The sequence below is a fragment of the Lathyrus oleraceus genome, chromosome 6 (assembly GCF_024323335.1).
Source record: "Lathyrus oleraceus cultivar Zhongwan6 chromosome 6, CAAS_Psat_ZW6_1.0, whole genome shotgun sequence".
Lineage (NCBI taxonomy): Eukaryota > Viridiplantae > Streptophyta > Magnoliopsida > Fabales > Fabaceae > Lathyrus > Lathyrus oleraceus.
In genome coordinates, this window is record NC_066584.1 from 193,712,144 (window position 1) to 193,734,390 (window position 22,247).

General features: G+C 40.5%; 1 protein-coding gene across 1 annotated transcript; it reads left to right on the plus strand.

The window, feature by feature from the left end:
- Window positions 1-2,616: 2,616 nt before the first annotated feature.
- LOC127094719 (protein SUPPRESSOR OF FRI 4) lies at window positions 2,617-3,600 on the plus strand. The gene has a single exon (XM_051033514.1). The coding sequence runs from the start codon at window positions 2,617-2,619 to the stop codon at window positions 3,277-3,279; it is 663 nt and encodes a 220-aa protein (XP_050889471.1). The 3' UTR covers window positions 3,280-3,600.
- Window positions 3,601-22,247: the final 18,647 nt, after the last annotated feature.

Below are 22,247 nucleotides of genomic sequence, written 5' to 3' on the forward strand. Positions count from 1 at the left end.
AAAGAAATGCTAAACATATTACAAATTTTTTATGGTTTTTGCTTAACTTTGTTTAAAATAAATAAAAAAAAGAAAAAAAAGAAAAAAAAAGAAATGGAAACAGAGTAGCAGACTCGTTCTCTCCCCCATCTCACTTTTCTCTCACGCTCTCGGCAAGCTCACTCTCTCCTCTCACGATCTCGCTCTCAAACTCGAAGAAATCTCTCTCAATCTCTCTCGTCGATTACCCTCAGCATCTCTCTCAATCGCTCAATCGCATCTCAAACGAAGTCTCTATCAACAAATACATGAAAATGATAAAAGGAAAAAGGAAAGAAATTCTCACAAAGTGTCACGGCGGCGGTGAGTTTGCAAGCTCCTGATTTCATCTCTCTTGTGGTTTTCTTTGATTGTTTGGGATTAGGGTTTATAGTCTCTCTCTGTTTTGCAGAATTCGCCTCCAAGTTTTTTCTGTGTTTTCGAATTTTTCTTACTGATTTGCTTCCTTCTACTTATGCTCTGCTGATTAGGGTTTCAATTGGTATGGTGGATTCAAAAGAGTAATTCTGCAAAGCCCTTTGGATGTTCAGAAATTGGATTGACCTCTTTAATGCTAAAATCGAAAACGGTATTCTGAACCCACTCTTTCTTCTTCATTTTTGTCTTAATTCTAATTTGGGAATTTTCCTGAGATTTTTATTGCTTTGGCTGATTACTTTGTGTTTCACTGCAGTGAAATTGGTGAGCTTGGTTTGATTGCAATATCTGAAAGCTGATTCCGAATACATGCCATTTCACTTGCCCTTTGTGCACAACATTCATGTGTAATTTGGGAACTTGGTATGTCACGCGCATTCAATTTTCTCTTGTGTGTTCTAATGGTGTAATGATTTAAGAGGTTTGAATGAATTGTGTTGTTTTGATTTTTAGGATTTGGGTTAGGTAATTGAGAAGGAGAAGATGATGGGTCGTTGTGGTTTTGATGTAACTGTGATTCTAGGGTTTGGAGATGGATGAAACATTGAGAGAGAGTGTTGTGGAGGGTGGTGAAGTGAGAATCAAGGTCTGGCCATGAAAGGGGGAGGGAAGAGAGGAGAGAAGAATGTGATTGAAGATCATCGTATGCTTTTTTTTTGAGATTTTATTTCTTGGTGTCAACGAGTTTGAGAGCTGCTGAGATTGTTTTCGATGTTGCCATGGTTTGGTTTTTATTTTGTAGATGAAATTGAATGAATGGTAGAAGTGATTAGTAACATAAAGGTTGATTCAGTGGCATTGTTTTGGAAAAATTGTTGTGATTTGATCTATTTCAGACTGCAGCAGTTCTGCACCAAAGGACCTAGTCTGATACTCATATAAATCACTATCAGTGAAGATGCCATCCAGGTTGAAATCAAAAAGATAAAAAATTCTCCTTAATGCCCTTACACACCGATCTGATAAAGTGTAGCTGCAGAGCATTCAATACAGGTAACAACTTCTTTGAACTGGTCCATGATACCTGTGGTGAGACTCTCTAAGCTATCTTGCATTCTTTCACATTTAATTTTATTAAGTTTTGAAAGCAGAAATTTGACAGGGGCTTGGACTTAAACCATGATGTAAGGTCTAGTTTAATAGGTATTCTGCATTACGTTTCTGTCTTTTCACCTTGGATCCAACCTGTTGTAACTAGCTAATGATGAGGGTTTGCATAACCTGGCAAGTTATTTCATGTTGTTTTGGACTGAACAGTTTGACTAGCCTTCACTAAGAACCTTGGTTGCATGGCTTGGTTTCAATTCCAATATGCAAGATCAATTTGTTATCAGCTAGTTCCATGCCCATTCATACTGATTTATGTATCCCATGGGTTGTGATTTGTGTTGTGATTACCTTGACTTGAGTGCATTGCAAACTTCATGGATGATTGTTTCTGTCTTGGTTTTGCAGCAGGATAACTAGCCTGGTTCAGCTAGTATGCGCTCTGGTATGGGAAGTAGCATCATGGTCAATATGGATTGATGACTCAATGTGTGAAGTTGCTCTTGCGTTACAGGTTCACATTGATCTCAGGTCACAAAGGTATGGTTATGCTGATTAGTTGGAACACAAATGATAAGGATATGGGGTTGTCATTTGGAAATTGATTGAACTTTGTTATGAAACCTTGCAGGCTGACTGAATGGCTTTTGGATTTCCACTCACGTGGAATTTGCCAAGCTGGTACGACACAGGGCTGGAACAAATGGAATTGTTTGGATTATGGAACTATTATGACTGAACCATGTTAAGTGCTTTCCACTTTTGAACTTCTTTGTAGCTGTTACGCCCTGCTGCTGTTGTGCCTTGTTTTGATGATTATGTTAGCATTGATTTTGCTGCAGGAAATCCATTGAGCCGATGGTCATGATTTGGCTTCATCATTTGGTTAGTCTCTTGGTCAGGGAGTGACGTTTTCCACAGAACTAACACATTTATAACATGCTGCCAACTGGTTTCTTTTTGCAGGTTTGGTTATTGCAGTATGTTTTCATGGCCATGAGTGCAGGACATGGATTGATGATGATGATCAAACAAGGCTGCAAGTCGACTCGGCTTATGCAGGGCAAAGCAATGTTCATGGTCAAGGTTTGTGAGCTACTGCAGGGCGTTTCCATGGCTTCATTGCAACCTCTGATATGGTTTCCTCAGCCTCCAGCTGCTTCAATTCCCCCTCATGTTCCATACGCACATCAACCATTATTTCCCGTGCAGAATGTGAGGCCTCCAATGCCATCAACTAATTCACCCGCATTTCAAACTCAGATTACTCCTCCCGGACTGCCAACATCTACACCTTCTGTCTTAGTTTCACAGCCTTTATTTCCCGTTGTTGGAAATAATCACACAACTGCTCAAAGTTCACCATTTTCTGCTGCACCTCTGTCATCAGCTGTTCCATCAGTAACTCCTGTATTTTCTTCAAATGTCCCTATTGATGCACATTTGGGCATCAACTCTTCTGTGACAAGTAACTATCAAGCAATAGGGCTTCAAGGCGGGACAGCAAGTAACTCACGTTCTTATGCGTCTGGCCCAAATACCGGTGGTCCTTCAATTGGACCTCCCCCAGTAATCTCAAACAAAGCTCCTGCTTCTCAGCCTGCCACTAATGAAGTCTACTTAGTTTGGGATGACGAGGCAATGTCCATGGAGGAAAGAAGAATGTCTTTAACAAAATATCAGGTGCATGATGAAAGTAGCCAGATGAGCTCTATTGACGCAGCCATAGATAAAAGGATACTTGAAAGCAGACTGGCTGGGCGTATGGCATTTTAGGTCAATCTCATCCTTGTACACTTGTCAAATTTCTTCTAGCATATGGGCTGAAAATGGCATTTTATTAAGCTTCTGAAAACCAGCATTCAACATTTTCCTTGAATTAATTGATGAAGTTGCCGTTCTTTGCTAAAATGGGCAAAATAGCCCTTCAGTCATATTTGAAATAGATTTGTGACAATATTTAGGCATGGGAAGTTGCAGACTTTGTTTATTTATATTTTCCTACTTGTATTCAAACTTTAGGACATGATATATCTCTTGTATACTTTTATTTACATGTCTTGATTTTGGGAGAAAATGACTGCATTTCTTCTTTATGATATGCTTTGTAAATGGATATTCAATGGACAATTATGGGTGAATTTTTGGGTTGACTTTGGTCAAAGTTGACCAAAAAAGTCAATTGTTGACCGAAATCAACAGTTGGTCAAAAATGCCAAATTTTGTATTTTCTTGTATGGACTCATATGTACTGGTTTAAACATGGATGAAATAAATTGAAATGGATTAACAAATGGTTTGAAGTTGGTTCCCAAATTGTTTTTGCCTTATGACTTGAATGACTTGACTGATAATGAACAGAACCATGAGATGAGACCATGAGGTTAGGGTTTTGATATAGTATCCATGAACCAATAACATGACTAGCAAGTGGCTTGAAACACAAGAAGCTTGGTTGTTCAGATGACCCAGACCATAGATGTATTAACAATCAAATGAATAGCACCAATGACTTTGGACCAAGACCAATCCAAGCATAAAAACATAAAAAATTCAGGACCAAAATCGGGGTATGACAGGTAAGAATACAATACGCAGAGATTTGGTAAGGAAGTTCCCCACGTCGTCCTCGCGTGTGGGTACGTCTCCCTCTCAATTTCAAATGAAATTAAGAACTTTGATTATCAATTATTGCCGAATTCGTTGATACAAGGTTATGATACAAAGACATAATTCTAAATTCCAAGAACGTCTTCTTGTATGAAACCTCCACTTGATCTGAGCACAATCAAGAATTTCCTGCACGAAATTGCAACTAATTCACCGGTTCCACGACCTGCTTGCGAAATCCCCCGATCTCCAAATGCAACGCTGCGGCTGAATCTGTTCTGCAAACGTGACTAACAAACCCGCAAGAACACTCCAGTTCTTGAAGGACAACCCGGTAGGTTTTTCCTCGAAACCCCCTTCAATCTTCAACTCAGCTAGATCCTCGATCGTTCCACTAAAAACCTCAGCTAGATCCTTGATCGTACCGCTGAATGTTATCTCTTTGATCCTTTAATCCGAAGAACAAGAATGATTATGTTTTGATGTTCTTGAAGAAAAATGATTGAGAAGATGAAGAAGATGAAGTCTCTTTCAGGTTTCTATCTGCTCTCAAAACAACTGCTGCTACACTGCTTTGATCTTGTGTACAATTGTTTTTCCCTCTAAGAATTCGTATCTGGCACTGCTGTCACAACATCTCTTATATATGCTGAAAAACAGAAACTGTTAGAGCACAAAACAGACTTATGCATTGATACATGAGAGTATGCATCGATGCATACTGTAAGATAAGTGAGTTTTTGGTGAATTGAATTAAGCATGGATCGATGCACAATTCGTATGTATTGATGCATATGACATTTCCACTAACATGTATCGATGCCTAATACGTATGCATTGATACATAGGCTGTTTCAACTGATCATGCATCGATGCAAGGATCGTATGGATCGATCCATAGAGCATTTTGCCTTTCATGTGTCGATACATGACTCGTGTGCATCGATGCATACTGAACAAAAATTATTTGAAAATTGCAACATGCTGTATGGATCGATGCATAGGCTTATGTGTTGATGCATACTGACACAAAATGGATTTTATGAGTTATTTTAAGAGATGTATCAATGTAGATCTTTATGTACAGACATGCAACAATAGAATGGGATAAAACACACTAAAAACACTCATGTGTCATGTATGGTAATGCACAACCATCATTTGGATGATGATCACACAATTTGCTATCAATCAAAAGCTATTCAAAGTAAAGAATTTTCTCACAAACTCCCCCTTTTTGATGATGGCAAATTTTTGGCAAGATGTGTGATGCTCCCCCTGAGTTTGTGCATATCTGCATTTTCTCCCCCTTTGTCAACATCAAAAAGAGGAAGAAACAGGTTTACCAAGGTAGCATGTTGTAGCAGGACATGGCAGAAAATTGATAAAGAGCTATCAGTCACAAAGAAGGAAGCTTCAAAGTAAAGAGTCATTCACAAAGAATGACGTATAAGGGCAATAACAATAGAGATAAACAGAAAGTGAAAAGCATTTAAGGATTCGAACGAGTTTAAGAATTACATAAGCTAAACCATATATTGTGCAACAAAATAAAAACTTGAGCAATATGAGATGAAGTGCAGTGAGATGAAATGATGGTGGGTTAATTGGGACTGTGGCCACCACAGGACTCCTCATCATCTCTGGCAGGATCTCTGTAGCTTGGCAGAGGCGGAGGAGGAGGCATTGTGTCTGGATTTTGGCCCATGAAGGAGTATTGCCTAAATCGGTTCTGAACTTCAATGCTTCTAAATCTCTCCATAATACCAGGATTTTCGCGGCAGTCGTCCATAAAGCCAGACATTTCATTGTAGAAAACTTGGTGTCACTTAACCAAGTCTTGGTGCCAAGAGTGTTGATTCTGATACATCCGTGTATGCTCATCATGCCAGTCACGATGCTCCTGATGCCACTCATTTTGTTGTACATGCCAATACCGTGCCTCTTCATGACGCTCTTTGTTGGCAAGTTCCATTTGTTGAAGCATATGAGTGATATCCGCAGAAGGTGTTGAGGTTGAAGTGCCACCGGAGAACGGAGGAGCCGTAGGTTCAGGCACATAGTTGGTTGGGGACCACCTTCGTGGCACCCAATCACCCCAACCGGCATTGGCCTCAGCTGGAGGCACATCTGTTTCAGGCGCATCCTGCATTTCTTCATCAGGCTGATCTTCAGCAACATGGATTCGTTCCGAAGGCACGTCAAAGTTGTAGATTCTGGTTTTGGATTTTCTTTCAAAGAAGTATAAACATTTACGGTCCTTGTCCCACCGATATCCCATATGCGATAGAGTGGAAGAGTCAAACTCTTGAGTAGCAGATGGAGATAGGAGAGGAACAATAGGTATTGCAACTTTCCAAAACTTAAGAATTTTCATTATTTGAGAAGCATAACCTAGAGCCACATTCTTGGAGCTGTCTCGCACGAAAAAGAGACGTTTTACAAAGTAGTTTGCCCAATTTAAGAGAACCTTATTTTGCAGAATGTAGAGAAGATGTATGCTTGGCCTATCCAACCGAGAATGTCCACTGTTTGTTGGACGCAGAATGTGTGTGATAATCCAGTGAAGAATACGCGGAGTTTGCTTAATCATACCAGACGTGACGTGTTCATCCTCACTCAGCAGTCTGTCTATCTTTAGGATAGATGGAGTAAAGTCCTTCATGTCAAATTCAGTATCAAAATGTAGGTCATGCCAGGACTTGACATTCATCGACGGATGCGGAATTTGAAACACCATTTCCCAATCAGAGGCTTCAAAGGTATATGTTCTGACACCGATAGAACACCGGAACATATAGCCTCTACCAGTTTGTAAGCCAGCATAAAAGGCCCGGATGAAATCCTCATGGTAATCATCCTTTGTAGACAGAAATGACCCAAGTCTTTGTGCATGTAGGAGTTCAACCACCTCATTTAGATGCAGGTGAATAGCATCTGTTTTATCAAAGACATGGGGTTTCATAACTAACCTTGTCTTGAAGGATTCCTCAAATTCAGCAGCAATAGCAGGATGAAGTAAGTCTAAGGCATTTGAAGGAACATCTGGTGGTTGCTGAGAAGTACCGGCGGTTTCCTTTCCTTTTCCTTTTCCTTTTGCTCTGGCTGGAATAGTGCGTGGAGGCATGGTGATGTGAGATTTAGGGTTTTAGAGAGAGTGAAGATGAGGAAGATTAGGGTTAGCCACTGGTTTTGGGGTTTTTGAGGACAGATGATATGAAGTCTTGAGATAGGAAGTGATAGGGTTGGCTGATGTGTCGATGCATGAGAGAGAAAAAATGCATTTAATTCAAATAGCATCAGTATGTGTCGATGCAAATGGCCATGGATCGATGCCTATCATTCATTTTTGTTTATAACAGGTCTGTGTATCGATACATGCGATGGATGCATCGATGCATCCTGAACCAGTTGTTAAAAAAATTGAAATTCAGAATATATGGATCGATGCATACATGTTTTGTGTCGATGCATACTGATGCCAAACCAGATTTTAATGAATTTTGATGCAGTATGGATATGCATTATGCAATATGTCATGATGGTTATGCCCAAGAAAGATTCATAAGTCAGATTTTTGTAATGTGCAAACAATATAGGCAAACAATATATGCAACCAAATTTATATCAACGAGAGTAAGAACATTTGTTCTAACATACACAACCACTTAGCAGTAAGAGAATTGTAGAAAGGAGTGATATTACCTCTGTTGGCGTAATCTTGTGATGGATAATTGACATCTAAAACGAATCTTATCAACCAAGGTGAGGCATAATATAATTAAGAGCCAACATGCTTAAGACATCAAATAAGAAAGATCTAAGATCCCTAATTCACGACGAATGTTGAAGAAAGGTTCCGTTGCCAAAGGTTTAGTGAATATATCAGCAAGCTGATTTTTGGAGTCAACATGCTCAAATACAACGTCTTCTTTTTCAACATGGTCGCGAAGAAAGTGATGTCTAATCTCTATGTGTTTAGTGCGTGAGTGTAAAACAGGGTTTTTAGTAAGGTTTATGGCACTAGTGTTGTCACATTTTATAGGAATACGTTTGAGTTGAATGTTAAAATCTTGTAGTTGCTGCTTCAGCCATAAAATCTGAGCGCAACAACTACCGGCTGCAACGTATTCTGCCTCTGCAGTTGACAAAGCCACAGAAACCTGCTTTTTGCTATGCCAACTTACCAAGGAATTTGAAAACAGGTGACATGTACCACTTGTGCTTCTCCGATTCTGATTTTGCAGTTGAAATTACATTTTTAGATTTAAAAGAGACCCTCGTTTGCTTTCCCATTTGGCACGCGTCACATAGGTGGTCTTTTGAAAATTTTATTTTTGGTAGACCGACTACTAGATCCTTAGATACAACCTTATTAAGCAAATCGAAATTAACATGCGCTAAACGTCTATGCCAAAGCCAAGAATCATCATTCAAGGTGACTAGACATTTAGTACTTGTTAAAGGTACATCAAAAAGGTCAAGCATATAGATATTGTTTACTCTTACACCCTTAAACACAACGTCCTGTTCAACATGTTCAATTATGCAGCAAGTTTTTGTAAAAGAAACTTTATAGCCCATGTCACATAATTGACTTATGCTTAACAAATTGTGTTTAAGTCCCTCTACTAGATGGACATTAGAAATAGTAGTGGTGGAGGGATTACCTACACTACCTTTGCCGAGTATCGCTCCTTTGTTATTGTCTCCATAAGTAACATATCCCTTCTTCTTTGCCTTGAAGTCTATAAAAAGCGATATGTCACCGGTCATGTGCCTTGAGCAGCCGCTGTCAAGAAACCACCTTCTATCTGCGGAAGCAAGGCACTCATCCTACAATATCAAAAGAGAGAAGTTGGTACCCAATTTTCATTGGGTCCAAGTGGGTAAGTGCTAACATGGTTTCCTTTTGGCTTCCATTGATAAATACCTTTAGGAACAAGAAATCTCCTAAACTTGCATTTCTCAATGGTATGGCCAGCACGACAACAATAATGACATAAACCATGATGATGTGGTTGTTTATTCTTGTTCATTAAATCCTTTGGAATGAAAGAGTATTTTGCATATGGTGGATTTAACGACTTCTTAAACAACCTAGAGTCAACGGCATAAGTGACCTTAGGTTGCAACGCTTTTTCTAATTTGACCTTAAGAGTGTTTACCTCTTTTTGCCAAATATAACAATCGTCACAATACCTAACTCTACTACATCCATCAATGTCAATATCTTTTGAATTTTCTGCAATACTATCTTTCAACGCTTCTAAATCAATTTGGGCTTTGTTTACTTTACCTTCCAAAAATGAAAAAATATGTTTGTCGGAAGATAGTCTTTTAAAAGCATCTACAACTTCATTATGCAGTTTTTCAAAAGCTATTTTTAGTTCGGAAAAAGACATAGAAGAGAAATTATTGTAATAGGCTTGTTTTACCTTTTTGTCATTGTTTTTCTTCTTGTGGTAGGACTGATTTCTTGTGTGAGCCATAAGGCACAGATTTGCGGCTTCATCACCATCACTTGAGCTTTGTGTGCTTGATGAATCACTATCACTTTCCCATGCAATGTACGCTCTTCTTTGTTTGCTGTACCCTTTTGGTGAAGCTTTTCTTTGATCCTTATACTTCATAGGGCAGTCCATTTTATAATGTCCAGATTTACCACAATTAAAACAAGATCCTCTTCCTCTACTCTTCTTGTTCTCTTCTTGTTTCGAATCTGTAGATTGTCTTCGAAACTTCATGAGATTTTTGTCGGAATGCTTGAATCCATTCTTTCGAATGAATCTATTATATCTCCTTACAAACAGTCCCATTTCCTCATCATCTGAATCTTTGTCACTACTAGAATCATTTTCACTTTGCTCTTTTCGTGAGGACTTAGAGCTAGAGGCCACAAGAGCTATTGGCTTCTTCTCTCCCTCTTTGTCTCTTTTCTTCTCCTTTTCCTTCTTACTTTTGTTCTCATATTTTTCAAGACTTTCCAATGCTTGCTGATGTTCTTCCAGCTTTCCAAACAAAGTTGTAATCGTAAGTCTCGTTAGATCGTTGGCTTCCTTAATTGCTGTTACTTTAGGTTGCCATTCCCTGCTAAGACACCTGAGAATTTTATTAGTAGCAATTTCATTGGAAATAGGTTTTCCAAGCGCATTCAATCGGTTAGTTAGATGAGTGAATCTCTTTTGCATGTCGGAGATAGATTCTCCTTGTTTCATGCGAAAGAGCTCAAACTCTTGATTGAGTGTGTTAATCCGGGACTATTTTACTTCAGTAGTACCCTCATGGGCAACTTCTAAAGCATCCCACATTTCTTTAGCTGTCGTGCAATGGGATACTCGATAATACTCATCAACACCAAGTGCTGAAATTAGCATGTTTCGAGCTCTCCAATCACACAACCACTTTTTCTCATCTTTCTCATTCCAATCATCTTCTGGTTTAGGTACTATGGCGCCAGCCGCATTTGTCATAGTAATTTGAAACGGACCATTTTCAATGGCAGCCCATACTAGCCTATCCACGGAATTTATATGAACTCGCATGCAGTCTTTCCAGTAGCCGTAATTTTCACCGTTGAAAATAGGCGCTCTATTATACGCCCCCTTTGGTTCAGAATCCATACTGTTACAGGCAGCCACAGAGCACCAGCGAACCGGCGCTCTGATACCACTTGTTAGACGGTGTTGCTAGTGATCGAGAGGGGGGTGAATAGATCACCTCTTTTAAAATTTAACGGATTTAACGTTTTATCAGAGTTTTTAAAGTTGGCGGAAAATATCAGTCCCGAATCGACTTCCGTCTATTCTGAACTGCTACTAGAAAACCGGACACACGAGTTTAATGCTGGATTTGAATAAGAATGACAGAAACTATCAACACCAGAATTTTAGCTAATTGAATGCACTTATCATTAAAGTCTATTTCCAATGAATAAAACCTAGCTAACAATTTTGTCAAACAGTTGGTGTGTATGTGATCAATGATAAACAACAATGGAGTTTAGTTAAAGAAGTTTTCTTGCCACTGCTGTCTTGCAAAAGGTACAATCACAACACACTAACTGAAATTGCAAAAACTGTTTGAAACGTAAAGAGGAGTAAGGTAAGAATACAATACACAGAGATTTGGTAAGGAAGTTCCCCACGTCGTCCTCGCGTGTGGGTACGTCTCCCTCTCAATTTCAAATGAAATTGGAAACTTTGATTATCAATTATTGCCGAATTCGTTGATACAAGGTTATGATACAAAGACATAATTCTAAATTCCAAGAACTTCTTCTTGTATGAAACCTCCACTTGATCTGAGCACAATCAAGAATTTCCTGCACGAAATTGCAAACAATTCACCGGTTCCACGACCTGCTTGCGAAATCCCCCGATCTCCAAACGCAACGCTGTGGCTGAATCTGTTCTGCAAACGTGACTAACAAACCCGCAAGAACGCTCCAGTTCTTGAAGGACAACCCGGTAGGTTTTTCCTCGAAACCCCCTTCAATCTTCAACTCAGCTAGATCCTCGATCGTTCCACTAAAAACCTCAACTAGATCCTTGATCGTACCGCTGAACGTTATCTCTTTGATCCTTTAATCCGAAGAACAAGAATGATTATGTTTTGATGTTCTTGAAGAAAAATGATTGAGAAGATGAAGAAGATGAAGTCTCTTTCAGGTTTCTATCTGCTCTCAAAACAACTGCTGCTACACTGCTTTGATCTTGTGTACAATTGTTTTTCCCTCTAAGAATTCGTATCTGGCACTGCTGTCACAACATCTCTTATATATGCTGAAAAACAGAAACTGTTAGAGCACAAAACAGACTTATGCATTGATACATGAGAGTATGCATCGATGCATACTGTAAGATAAGTGAGTTTTTGGTGAATTGAATTAAGCATGGATCGATGCATAATTCGTATGTATTGATGCATATGACATTTCCACTAACATGTATCGATGCCTAATACGTATGCATTGATACATAGGCTGTTTCAACTGATCATGCATCGATGCAAGGATCGTATGGATCGATCCATAGAGCATTTTGCCTTTCATGTGTCGATACATGACTCGTGTGCATCGATGCATACTAAACAAAAATTATTTGAAAATTGCAACATGCTGTATGGATCGATGCATAGGCTTATGTGTTGATGCATACTGACACAAAATGGATTTTATGAGTTATTTTAAGAGATGTATCAATGTAGATCTTTATGTACAGACATGCAACAATAGAATGGGATAAAACACACTAAAAACACTCATGTGTCATGTATGGTAATGCACAGCCATCATTTGGATGATGATCACACAATTTGCTATCAATCAAAAGCTATTCAAAGTAAAGAATTTTCTCACAGAAAACCTGAAAAGGCAACTTAGGCAAAAATGGGTATCCCGGTGGATTGAAAACCCGAAAAGGGCGATCCAGGCAAAAGTTAGGGATTAAGCGAATGACTGTGTTCTGAGTTAGTTCTGAATCTCATCTCATGTCGATGATTGGAAATTTACGAAAGGTAGGAAACAATCCAATCACCTTTTCAGAAGGCTGATCATCTGGAGGTTCTTGAAGACGGGCAAGTCATAGCAGAATTGGAACCCAATAGAAATCCATTTCACATTGCCATTAGATTAATTTCTGTTTTTATCTTTTGTGCGATTACCTCTTTCCAGGGATTGCTTCCTGGTGTAAATGCCTATTCAGAGGCTATTCAATCAATAAAATCATGTTATTCAGTATATCTCTGTTTTCATTTTCATTTTACATTTTTGTTTGCAAAAATGACGTCCGAATTTTTGATAAACATTGCATCATGACACATAAGGGCTTTACAGGTACATGCTCAATAAACATTTAAAATTGTTGTAAATTTTAAGTGCTTTGGATCGTCTATTCAGAACAGATACCCTCGAGGCATTTCCTTAAAATCCCCTGCAGATGACCGTGAATATCTTCCCCAGTGAAGTCACCAACAGACGAATTCGGTGTCTTATCCCTGCAGAGCTGATCAGAGTGTTGGATTCTTCAATCCCCAGCAGGTTCTCACCACTGTACTTCCCCAAGCATTTGTTTCAGGACATACACTCCCCAGTAGAGTTGATAGTGCCAGACTATATATCCCCAGCGGAGTTGACAGTGCCAGACTGTATCTTCCCAGCAGAAGTGGCTGCTCCTTAGAGTTCGAGGCCAGATCGATAATCCCAATGCCAGATCCATGGTTTCTTTCCTTGAAGCAGAACCTCGGTACCGTATCAGTGTTTGCTTCCCCTGTTGAGTCATCTCTCGCAGATCGTGGTTGCCTGAACCACTATCGCTTTCCCCAACAGCAGGTGTTCAGTGTCGTTCTCTCCCCAGTCAGAATCTCGGTATTTCGTCATTGATAGAACACCGTGTGACGGGTCATTTCCCCACAGAATTCTTTGCGCTGTGCATCTCCAACAGCCTTGCCAGGGTCCAGAAGATGGTGATCATTTCCCCAGTAGATCCCCTTGCCTCAGCTTGGCATTCTACCCAGCATTTCGCATCCCTGCATGTAGAATCATTTTGCATTGCATCCTCCCAAATCGCGTAGCATTTCCATTTTCATGGAGCATTACGCCACTGAAAGATTCAAACATACGCATGTAAGCATAAAACATTCTTGGTATCCCAAGTGATAAGCTAGAAGTTGTTTCCAGTACTCAGACTGAAGATTGTTCATGACTTACCTTTGTTATCCCCAGCAAGTGTCATTGGCCCATGTGCCGCCTCTATTTTCTTTCCATATTTCTGCCGATGCTGACAGGCATGAAGTTTTTCCGGTATTCAGATCGAAGTGGCGTTCAGGCCAATTTCCGATATTCAGATCGAAGTGGCGTTCAGGCCAATTTTCCGGTATTCAGACCGAAGTGGCATTCAGGCCAGTTTTCGGTATTCAGACCGAAGTGGCGTTCAGGCCAGTTTTCCGATGTTCAGATCGAAGAAGTTTCCGACGTTCAGGTCGATGCAACTTGTGGCGTTCAGGCCAGTTTTCCGATGTTCAGATCGAAGAAGTTTCCGACATTCAGGTCGATGCAACTTGTGGCATTCAGGTCAGTTTTCCGATGTTCAGATCGAAGAAGTTTCCGACGTTCAGGTCGATGCAACTTGTGGCGTTCAGGCCAATTTTCCGATGTTCAAATCGAAGAAGTTTCCGACGTTCAGGTCGACGCAACTTGTGGCATTCAGGCCAACCTCTCGGTGTTCAGACCGATATTAATAATCTCATATCTCCCGATGTTCAGATCGAAGTCATTTCCAGTATTCAGACTGATGAGCGGCATTCAGGCCATGGTTATTTCTGTGTTACCATTTATTTTGGTATCCAAGTTAACATTCTTTTTCGGTATTCAGACCGACTCTCACCGTACCAGACGGATTCTTCTTTTAAGACCACCTCTTTGCCGATTCTGACAGACATTGTTACTGCACTTCACTTCAGTGCAAATTTTTGGGCTTTTATTATATTCAATCCCTTGATACCTCGAAAGTACGAAAGCAGCTGCCATCTTCTTTCCGGGTCTCCAGTTGATTGAATAGGGGCAGCTGTAATACCCCAAAATTTACCCTTCATTTTTTCTGAAAAAAAAAAAAGAGAGAGAAAAAAAAAACGAAAAAATAAATAAATAAATAAATAAATAAAATTAATTAAATAAATAAATAAAATATAACAATTTTTTTTTTTGGACTTGGGTCTCCCTCATTTGAGCCCACTACCCACGAAAATCAGTCTATAAATACTGAAGTTTCAGTAGAGGAAAACACACTTGGAGTTACACTGGGAGATTCACTGGAGAAAGATTTTGGGAAAAGCAAAATATTCTGAGGTTTCCTTGTAACAAAACCCTGAGGAAAAAGATAGTGAGAGAAGAACTAACAGAGTTCAAGCAGCCTCCAAACCCTGAAGGGAACTCAACTGCACAGAATCACCTCTGCCTCACATAAACCCTAAAGATTGTTTTGTAAACCTCACGGGTGCAACTCAAATTTCAATCAAACTCTCCAATCAGGTTTGCCATATATCCATCATCTTTATGCCTTTAATTTGAATGCTCTAAATGTATGAGGTATTATGGGTGAATTTGATACCCTTTTGATGCATGTGTTTGACAAGAGGTTTAGGCCTCCTACACTTGATTGCTTTTTGTGAGCTTTTTGTGAATTTTGATGGAATTATTCATGTGGTTACATTTTGATTTAGGGGCAACTCTTAGTTATCCTATTTTGTTTCTCTAACCTGTTTGTTGAGTTTTTTTTGTGAGGGCTCACATGACGTTTGCAGGGATAACTTGCGTGGTTTCCCACTTTATTTGTGGGATACCCCCTGGAGGTTCATTCCGATTACCTGTACTGACCCACTTTCTTTGATGATGTTAGCTTGGAAGGATCTCAGGGTTTATCGTTCCTTTAATTGCTGTTACTTCGGATCTTTATCCGTGTGGTACTTTTACATTTTTCCCGCATTTTACTGCTTTCCTAGCTGGAAGACCTCGATAGGAGGCAATGTTTTTGTGTTTACTTTATGCAGGTTCCTTTGTCCAGGGTTAAGAGCTATGAGGTCTTATCCTCATTACCCTTTTGCATGCGCGTTCCTACAATGCAAACAAACCCTTCATTGATTTTTCTTCTCCATAACACACGTTTACTCCTTCTACTACAGGTGAGTAAGTCTCCAAAGGTCGAGCATCCGGTAGATTGTGTAGTAACGTCGTTCGTCCAAAACCCAATCCACAATCCCGTAGTTAGCCGAACTACGGCTTGCTCTGATTCTCATTCCAGATGAGATACGTAGGCATAAGACGTGATGTCTTAGCGAGCACACTTCCCCCAACCCATAGGTCAGCCGAGCTACGAAGACTCTGATTCTCATATTCAGATGAGATACGTATGTAGTGGATGCGACATCCGCGCGAGTCATTTCTCTTAACCTTTTTAGTAAATAAACACATTAGGTAAACCCACACCCTTTAGACAAAAAAAACACAAAAGTGGATCCCGTAGAGTACTATGGATGCGTAGGGGTGCTAATACCTTCCCTTCGCATAATCGACTCCCGAACCCAAGATTTGGTTGCGAGACCCCGTCTTGTCCTTTCCTTTTTCAGGTTTACTTCGAGCGTTTCCTTTCCCTCCTTTGGGATGAATAACGCACGGTGGCGACTCTTCTGTCTTTTTCTTTCGCCGGTTGTTTTTTTCGCGCACTGTATTTTTCAGGTTGCGACAGTACAGACCTTGGCAACTTCCTTTAGCCCATGGAGTTCAGACTCTGGCTTTATCCTTTGCCCTCAAGGTGCAGACCTTGGCAACTTCCTTTAGCCCATGGAGTTCAGACTCTGGCTTTGGTTCTTGCCCTCAAGGTGCAGACCTTGGTAAGCTTCTTTTAGCCCATGGAGTTCAGACTGTGGCTTTGCTTCTTGCCCTTAAGGTACAGACCTTGGAAAACCCCTTTATCCCGTAGAGTTCAGACTCTGGATTTATTCTTTGCCCATAAGATACAGATCTTAGCATCCTCGCCCTATTGAGTTCAGACTCGGGCTATCTTGATTTTGGCTATACATTTCAGACTTTAACATACTACCCTGCCTTATAGTTCAGACATTAGAATTCATTTATCCAGCCCTTGGAGTTCAGACTTTGGCTACCTTTTGCGTTGCACATACAGTTCATACTTTGGAATGATACTCTTCCTCTCTGATGGAGTTCAGACTATGGCATTCAAATCAGTTCCTTCGCCTTATAGTTCAGACTATGGCATGCTTATCCATCTTGCCCATGGAGTTCAGACTCTGGCGACCTTTGACATTGACTCCAAGTTCAAACCTTGCCATTATATCTTTGTTTCCCCCTTTGAGTTCAGACTCTGGGAATCCATTCCTTGCCTTGTATTTAGTTCAGACTATGGCACTCATCTATCTTGCCTTATGGAGTTCAGACTCTGGAAATATTTCATTTGTCTTTGTGGTTGATTACCACCATCGGTTAGTACCACGTCCTTGCTTGTTAAGCAATCTACCTCACCTCTGGGAAATCCTATCGAATCTCTCTTTGTTTTCAGCCGTAGTAGGCTGAACTACGATTGCTCTGATTTTTTCATTGCACGATGAGAATACGTAGGCACGAGGGTTCGAACCCTCCGCGAGCATACTTATTTATCAATCCTGCCCTAGGGCATTCTTCAATTCATCTCCATGATGCATTCATAATCTACCTTCTTTCACTCCATGTGATATACATATTCTTTGAGCCAAATACACTATACCTTTGTGCTCCATCTTGTACCCCTTTTTGTGAACCAAGAGCCTATTTGTTTGTCTTGTCAGACCCTGTAGCTTAGACAAATATTTCCTTACTTACTTTCCAGCCGTACTTAGGCAACCCTTTCTTTTCGGTTATTCCAATACAGTGATACAAGTGTTATACGCCCTCACTTGTCGGTTCATACCTGTTTACTCTTGGGTTCATGTTTTCACCCTTGTTGGAGTTCAAACAACATTATTCTTTGGTTCAGACCATTTTTCTATCACATCTCTTTCCACCTCCTGCCTCTAGTTCCGAACTACGATTGCTCTGACTTTCTCATTGCACAATGAGAATACGTAGGCATGAGGGCCTTAATCCTCACCGAGCACTTTATCTATTTCTCTTCCTTTCCCATTCTTTTGCGAGTAATCTTAGAAATAACACTTATTCGAGCGAGAACAATCAAAACGGTTCCTATGAAGTACCCTGGATGTTTGGGGTGCTAATACCTTCCCCTTGCATAACCGACTTCCTTACCCAGTATATCTCTTCCCCCCGGGTTTTATCACTGGTTTCCCTTCCCTTTTGGGATAAATAAAGTTTGATGGCGACTCTGTTGTATGTTCGAGTGTGCGATACGTTCGGGTATATTTCCGCTAGCTTCACCTTCACATCATCTTCGGAACCCAAGTTGACTAGCTCAATCTACTCTTTGAATGGCTGAATGGCTTTTCCTTCATGCTCAAGAAGACGAGATAATTCATCACTTACTTCTTCATCACTTTCCTCCTCGGCCTCAAACATAGGGAATTCAAAAAAAAATGGAGAAGGATCATTGTATTCAATGGGGTTAGAAACCAACCTGCATAATGATTTGATATTTTGATTTTAGAGAGGTGAATTTGTGACCAAATATTATGTAGATGGACAACTTATATTATTTATTTATGTTTTTTGTGATTACCATTTTCAGAATAAAGCAAAAAGTAAAAACAAAACATCATAGATGTGGATGAATAGAATTAAACTTTATTAATGATCAATTTGAAATTCCCAACAATGTTTACTTCTCCCTTAGGCATAGGAGAAGTATTTTCAAAAACAAATAAAAGCAATTACTTAGATCGATGCATAATAACAGGAATATCAGCAGCAGTCCAATTGTTGCAAGCCTTTCCATGCGTCACAAAATTGGTGCAGTCTTCCTTTTCATCGTCCTCTAGCACAACAGCTAAGTGTTGTTCATATCCATGAATGAACCCTCCGCTACGGAAGCTGAGTTGCATATCCTCTGATCTAGCAGCTGACAACCCTCGTTGGAAACCCAAACCGGTTCTATTCTTATTATCGGCGACCTCTACCACTTGCCCCCACTGATCAATAATTCCTTCTTCGACAATCTTCCTTGCATCTTTTAATAAGGACATAGGTGCCCTAACTCTCTTTTTGACAGCAATAGATAAGGCTTGTAACGGAGTTCTAACCTCATCCTCAGCTTCAACATAAGAGAAAGATGACAAGTGGCTAACCAACAGTTCCTTCTCCCCACCAACAATGACAAGCTTGCCATTCTTCACAAATTTGAGCTTCTGATGCAACATGGATGTAACAGCTCCTGCCTCGTGGATCCATGGCCTTCCCAACAGACAACTGTAGGTCGGGTGGATATCCATTACTTGAAAAGTAATTTGAAAATCACTCGGACCTATCTTCACCGGAAGGTCCACTTCACATATCACTGTCTTGCGTGAACCGTCGAAAGCTTTGACGATTACACCACTATATCTCATAGGCGCTCCTTGATATGACAACTTTGATAATGTTGACTTTGACAGCACATTCAACGAAGATCTGGTGTCAACAAGTACATTAGATAAAGCCTCATCTTCGCAATTCATGGAGATATGCAAAGCCAAGTTATGATTCCTACCCTCCTCATGGAGTTCTTCATCACAGAAACTGAGATTTTTGCAGGAAGTGATGTTAGCTACAATATGATCAAACTGATCCACTGTAACATCATGTTCCATAAACTCTTGCTCTAGAACTCTTTGTAGTGCTTCTTTGTGCGCTTCGAAATTCATTAACAGAGACAGTACTGAAATCTTTGAGGGAGTTTGGAGCATCTGCTCCACCACATTGAACTACTTTTCTTTATCAGCCTAAGCACTTCATAATCATCGTTAGTCTTCAAATTGTTGGATTCACCAGACTGATGCTTTGAGGTACTAACCAGATCTACTGCGGGCACTTCTACCTTCTTACCAACTGTTGATTCATCCACATCTTTTGGGAACACCGGCCCAAACACTCGACCGTTGCGGATCACCTTGGTAACATCAACAATGCTCACAACAAAATCGGTCATAGGTAATGGAACCTCTTGACCATCCTTCACCATAGTTGTATTATACTGATAAGGAACAGCCTTATCGGATGCATACGGGACTGAACCCGACAACCGTATAACCAGCGGCGATACCGGTCTTTGGATGATACTCTTATTGTTGCTATTATCATACTGAATTACTACTCTCTCGAGATTCTTCAACACGGGAACAATCACATTGACATCGTTATCTATGTGTCGGGATTGAACAATTTGAATCATACCCTCATCCATCAACCGCTGGATGTCTCTTTTCACGATCTCGCAACCTCTTGAATTAACACTGCAGATAGCACAACCATCATGGTCATGCTCACAATCGCTCACCAAGCAAATGTCCCTATGCATCGTCACCAAGGACCTTCGAATGAAATAGACGTCGAACACTGTCGCATCCGCGAAAAAACAACCGGCGGGCTGAAACAAAAAACAACACAGAGCCGCCACTGCGCGTTATTTATCCCAAGATAGGGAAAGGAAACACTCAGAGAAACCTGGAAAGGAAATGGCCTCGCGACCAAAGAGAAAGGGTAAGGGAGTCGGTTACGCAAGGGGAAGGTATTAGCACCCCTCACGTCCGTCGTACTCGACGGGATCCACGCTCTAAGAAAAGAAAAGGTTGCTAAAACACCACACACACACACACGCACCGAAGACAACACAGGTGGGGTTAAGGGGAAAAGAGCTCGATAAGACATCGCATCTTATGCCTACGTATCTCGTCTGGAACGAGAATCAGAGCTGCCGTAGTTCGGCTCACGCACGCCAAACAAGACACACCGGCAAACATGGAGCCTGAATGCCAATCACTGGACTTACATCAGCATCCGAACCAAAACGCACACAAGAAGGCAAACGTGGAGCCCGACCGCCAATCACTGGACTTACATCGGCATCCGAACCAAAACGCACACAAGAAGATAACAAGCAAACACACACAAAAAGAAAAAAAAAGTGCCCGGAGAGACCTCGCACGGTCTCCTGCCTACATACCTCGTCTGGAACGAGGATCAGGGCGATGTAGTTCCCCCTAAAGGGAAAGAAAATCTAGCCAGAAACCAAGGGAAGACACACTACCAGGGAGTTGTACTCGAGCCTAGTGTTGTCATGCATCATTGCCCTACGTTGAGGTTTCTACCTACTTGCACAACTGCAAGCTAATCCTATCCAGGAAGAAAGCAAGCATACAAGCATACAAGCAAACAGAGCAAACAAATATTCACAAAGCACACACTATAACCAGTCAAGTGGGCTCAAACAATGGGTTTGACTGCCGAAGCAAGTCATCTGTACATGGGTAGTATTTGCTCTTAACCTTGCCATTGCGAGGCTAAGGTGAAGCAGATGAAAGGTGAGTGAAGATTAGACTTCACAGCTCTTATCCCTGACCAGGGAGAGCTTCAGACAAAGGAGCGTGGGTCCAGAATGGAGGGACCCTTCTACGCTCAAAGACTCTGACTCGATTGTGCAACAGCACAAGATCTTGGGTTTGTGTCCCAATGCATCAACACACAGCCGTGTGAGCAGAGGGACGACTCAACAGAATAGTGGGGGATAGATTGCATATCCCTTTGATCCACCAATTGCCTCATAGAGGTCTTTACCTGCTTGGCACAAAAAGTAAACAACCACAGACATCGCCTCTTAAGGAGGACTTCAGACAGTTGCCTGGCCAAGTAACAGGCCAGGTCTTCCAGACTACATGAAGTATAGAGATTCTACCTCAACTGGTTAAAAAAACCAAGCAACAGCAAGCAAGTTCTTAAAGAACTGTAAGCGACTAAATGTACCTGAAATCAATCAAGTATCATCAGTACTCAAACAAACCAACGATAAACAGCAAATGTTAATCTATTAATCTGTACAAGCAACACAAGTCAATGCACACAAGTGCAAGCTATAAGCCTAAGCTCAAGCATCAATCCCTACAAAACAAAGTCATGTTAGTTCATAAACACCAACCAAACTCAATTCAAATTGCCTTGAAGCAATCTCCTTAAGCATTGTGCATTTCATCCTGAAAATCCACACCAAATGTGAGAAACTAGACCACTAGGCCAAGCCTAGGGTCCAAAGGGATAAAAAAATCTAAACAGCAAGCAAAACCAATCCAAAATCACATTCAAACAAATAGAAAGCAAATGCAATTGGTCTCATGCTCATATCATTCACCAATATCCATTCATGCACAATATACCACAAACTAGGTCAAATACAACACCAAAAGTCCAAACAGAATGACTTCAATCAAAGGCATACCAAAACAATTCCAAAAATCCTCAAATAATTCACACCTAAACAGGACACAATCAACAAGTAGCATGTCAATTTTCAGCTCAATTGGACAAAAGAAAGTAGGTCAATGAAAATCAAAAAGTCCAGACACAATTATGTAAGCCAATTCAAGGTATCAACACAAGCATCATCTTCAATAATTCATAAAACAGTGACAACACATTAGAAATGAATGGGATCAAAAGCATAATG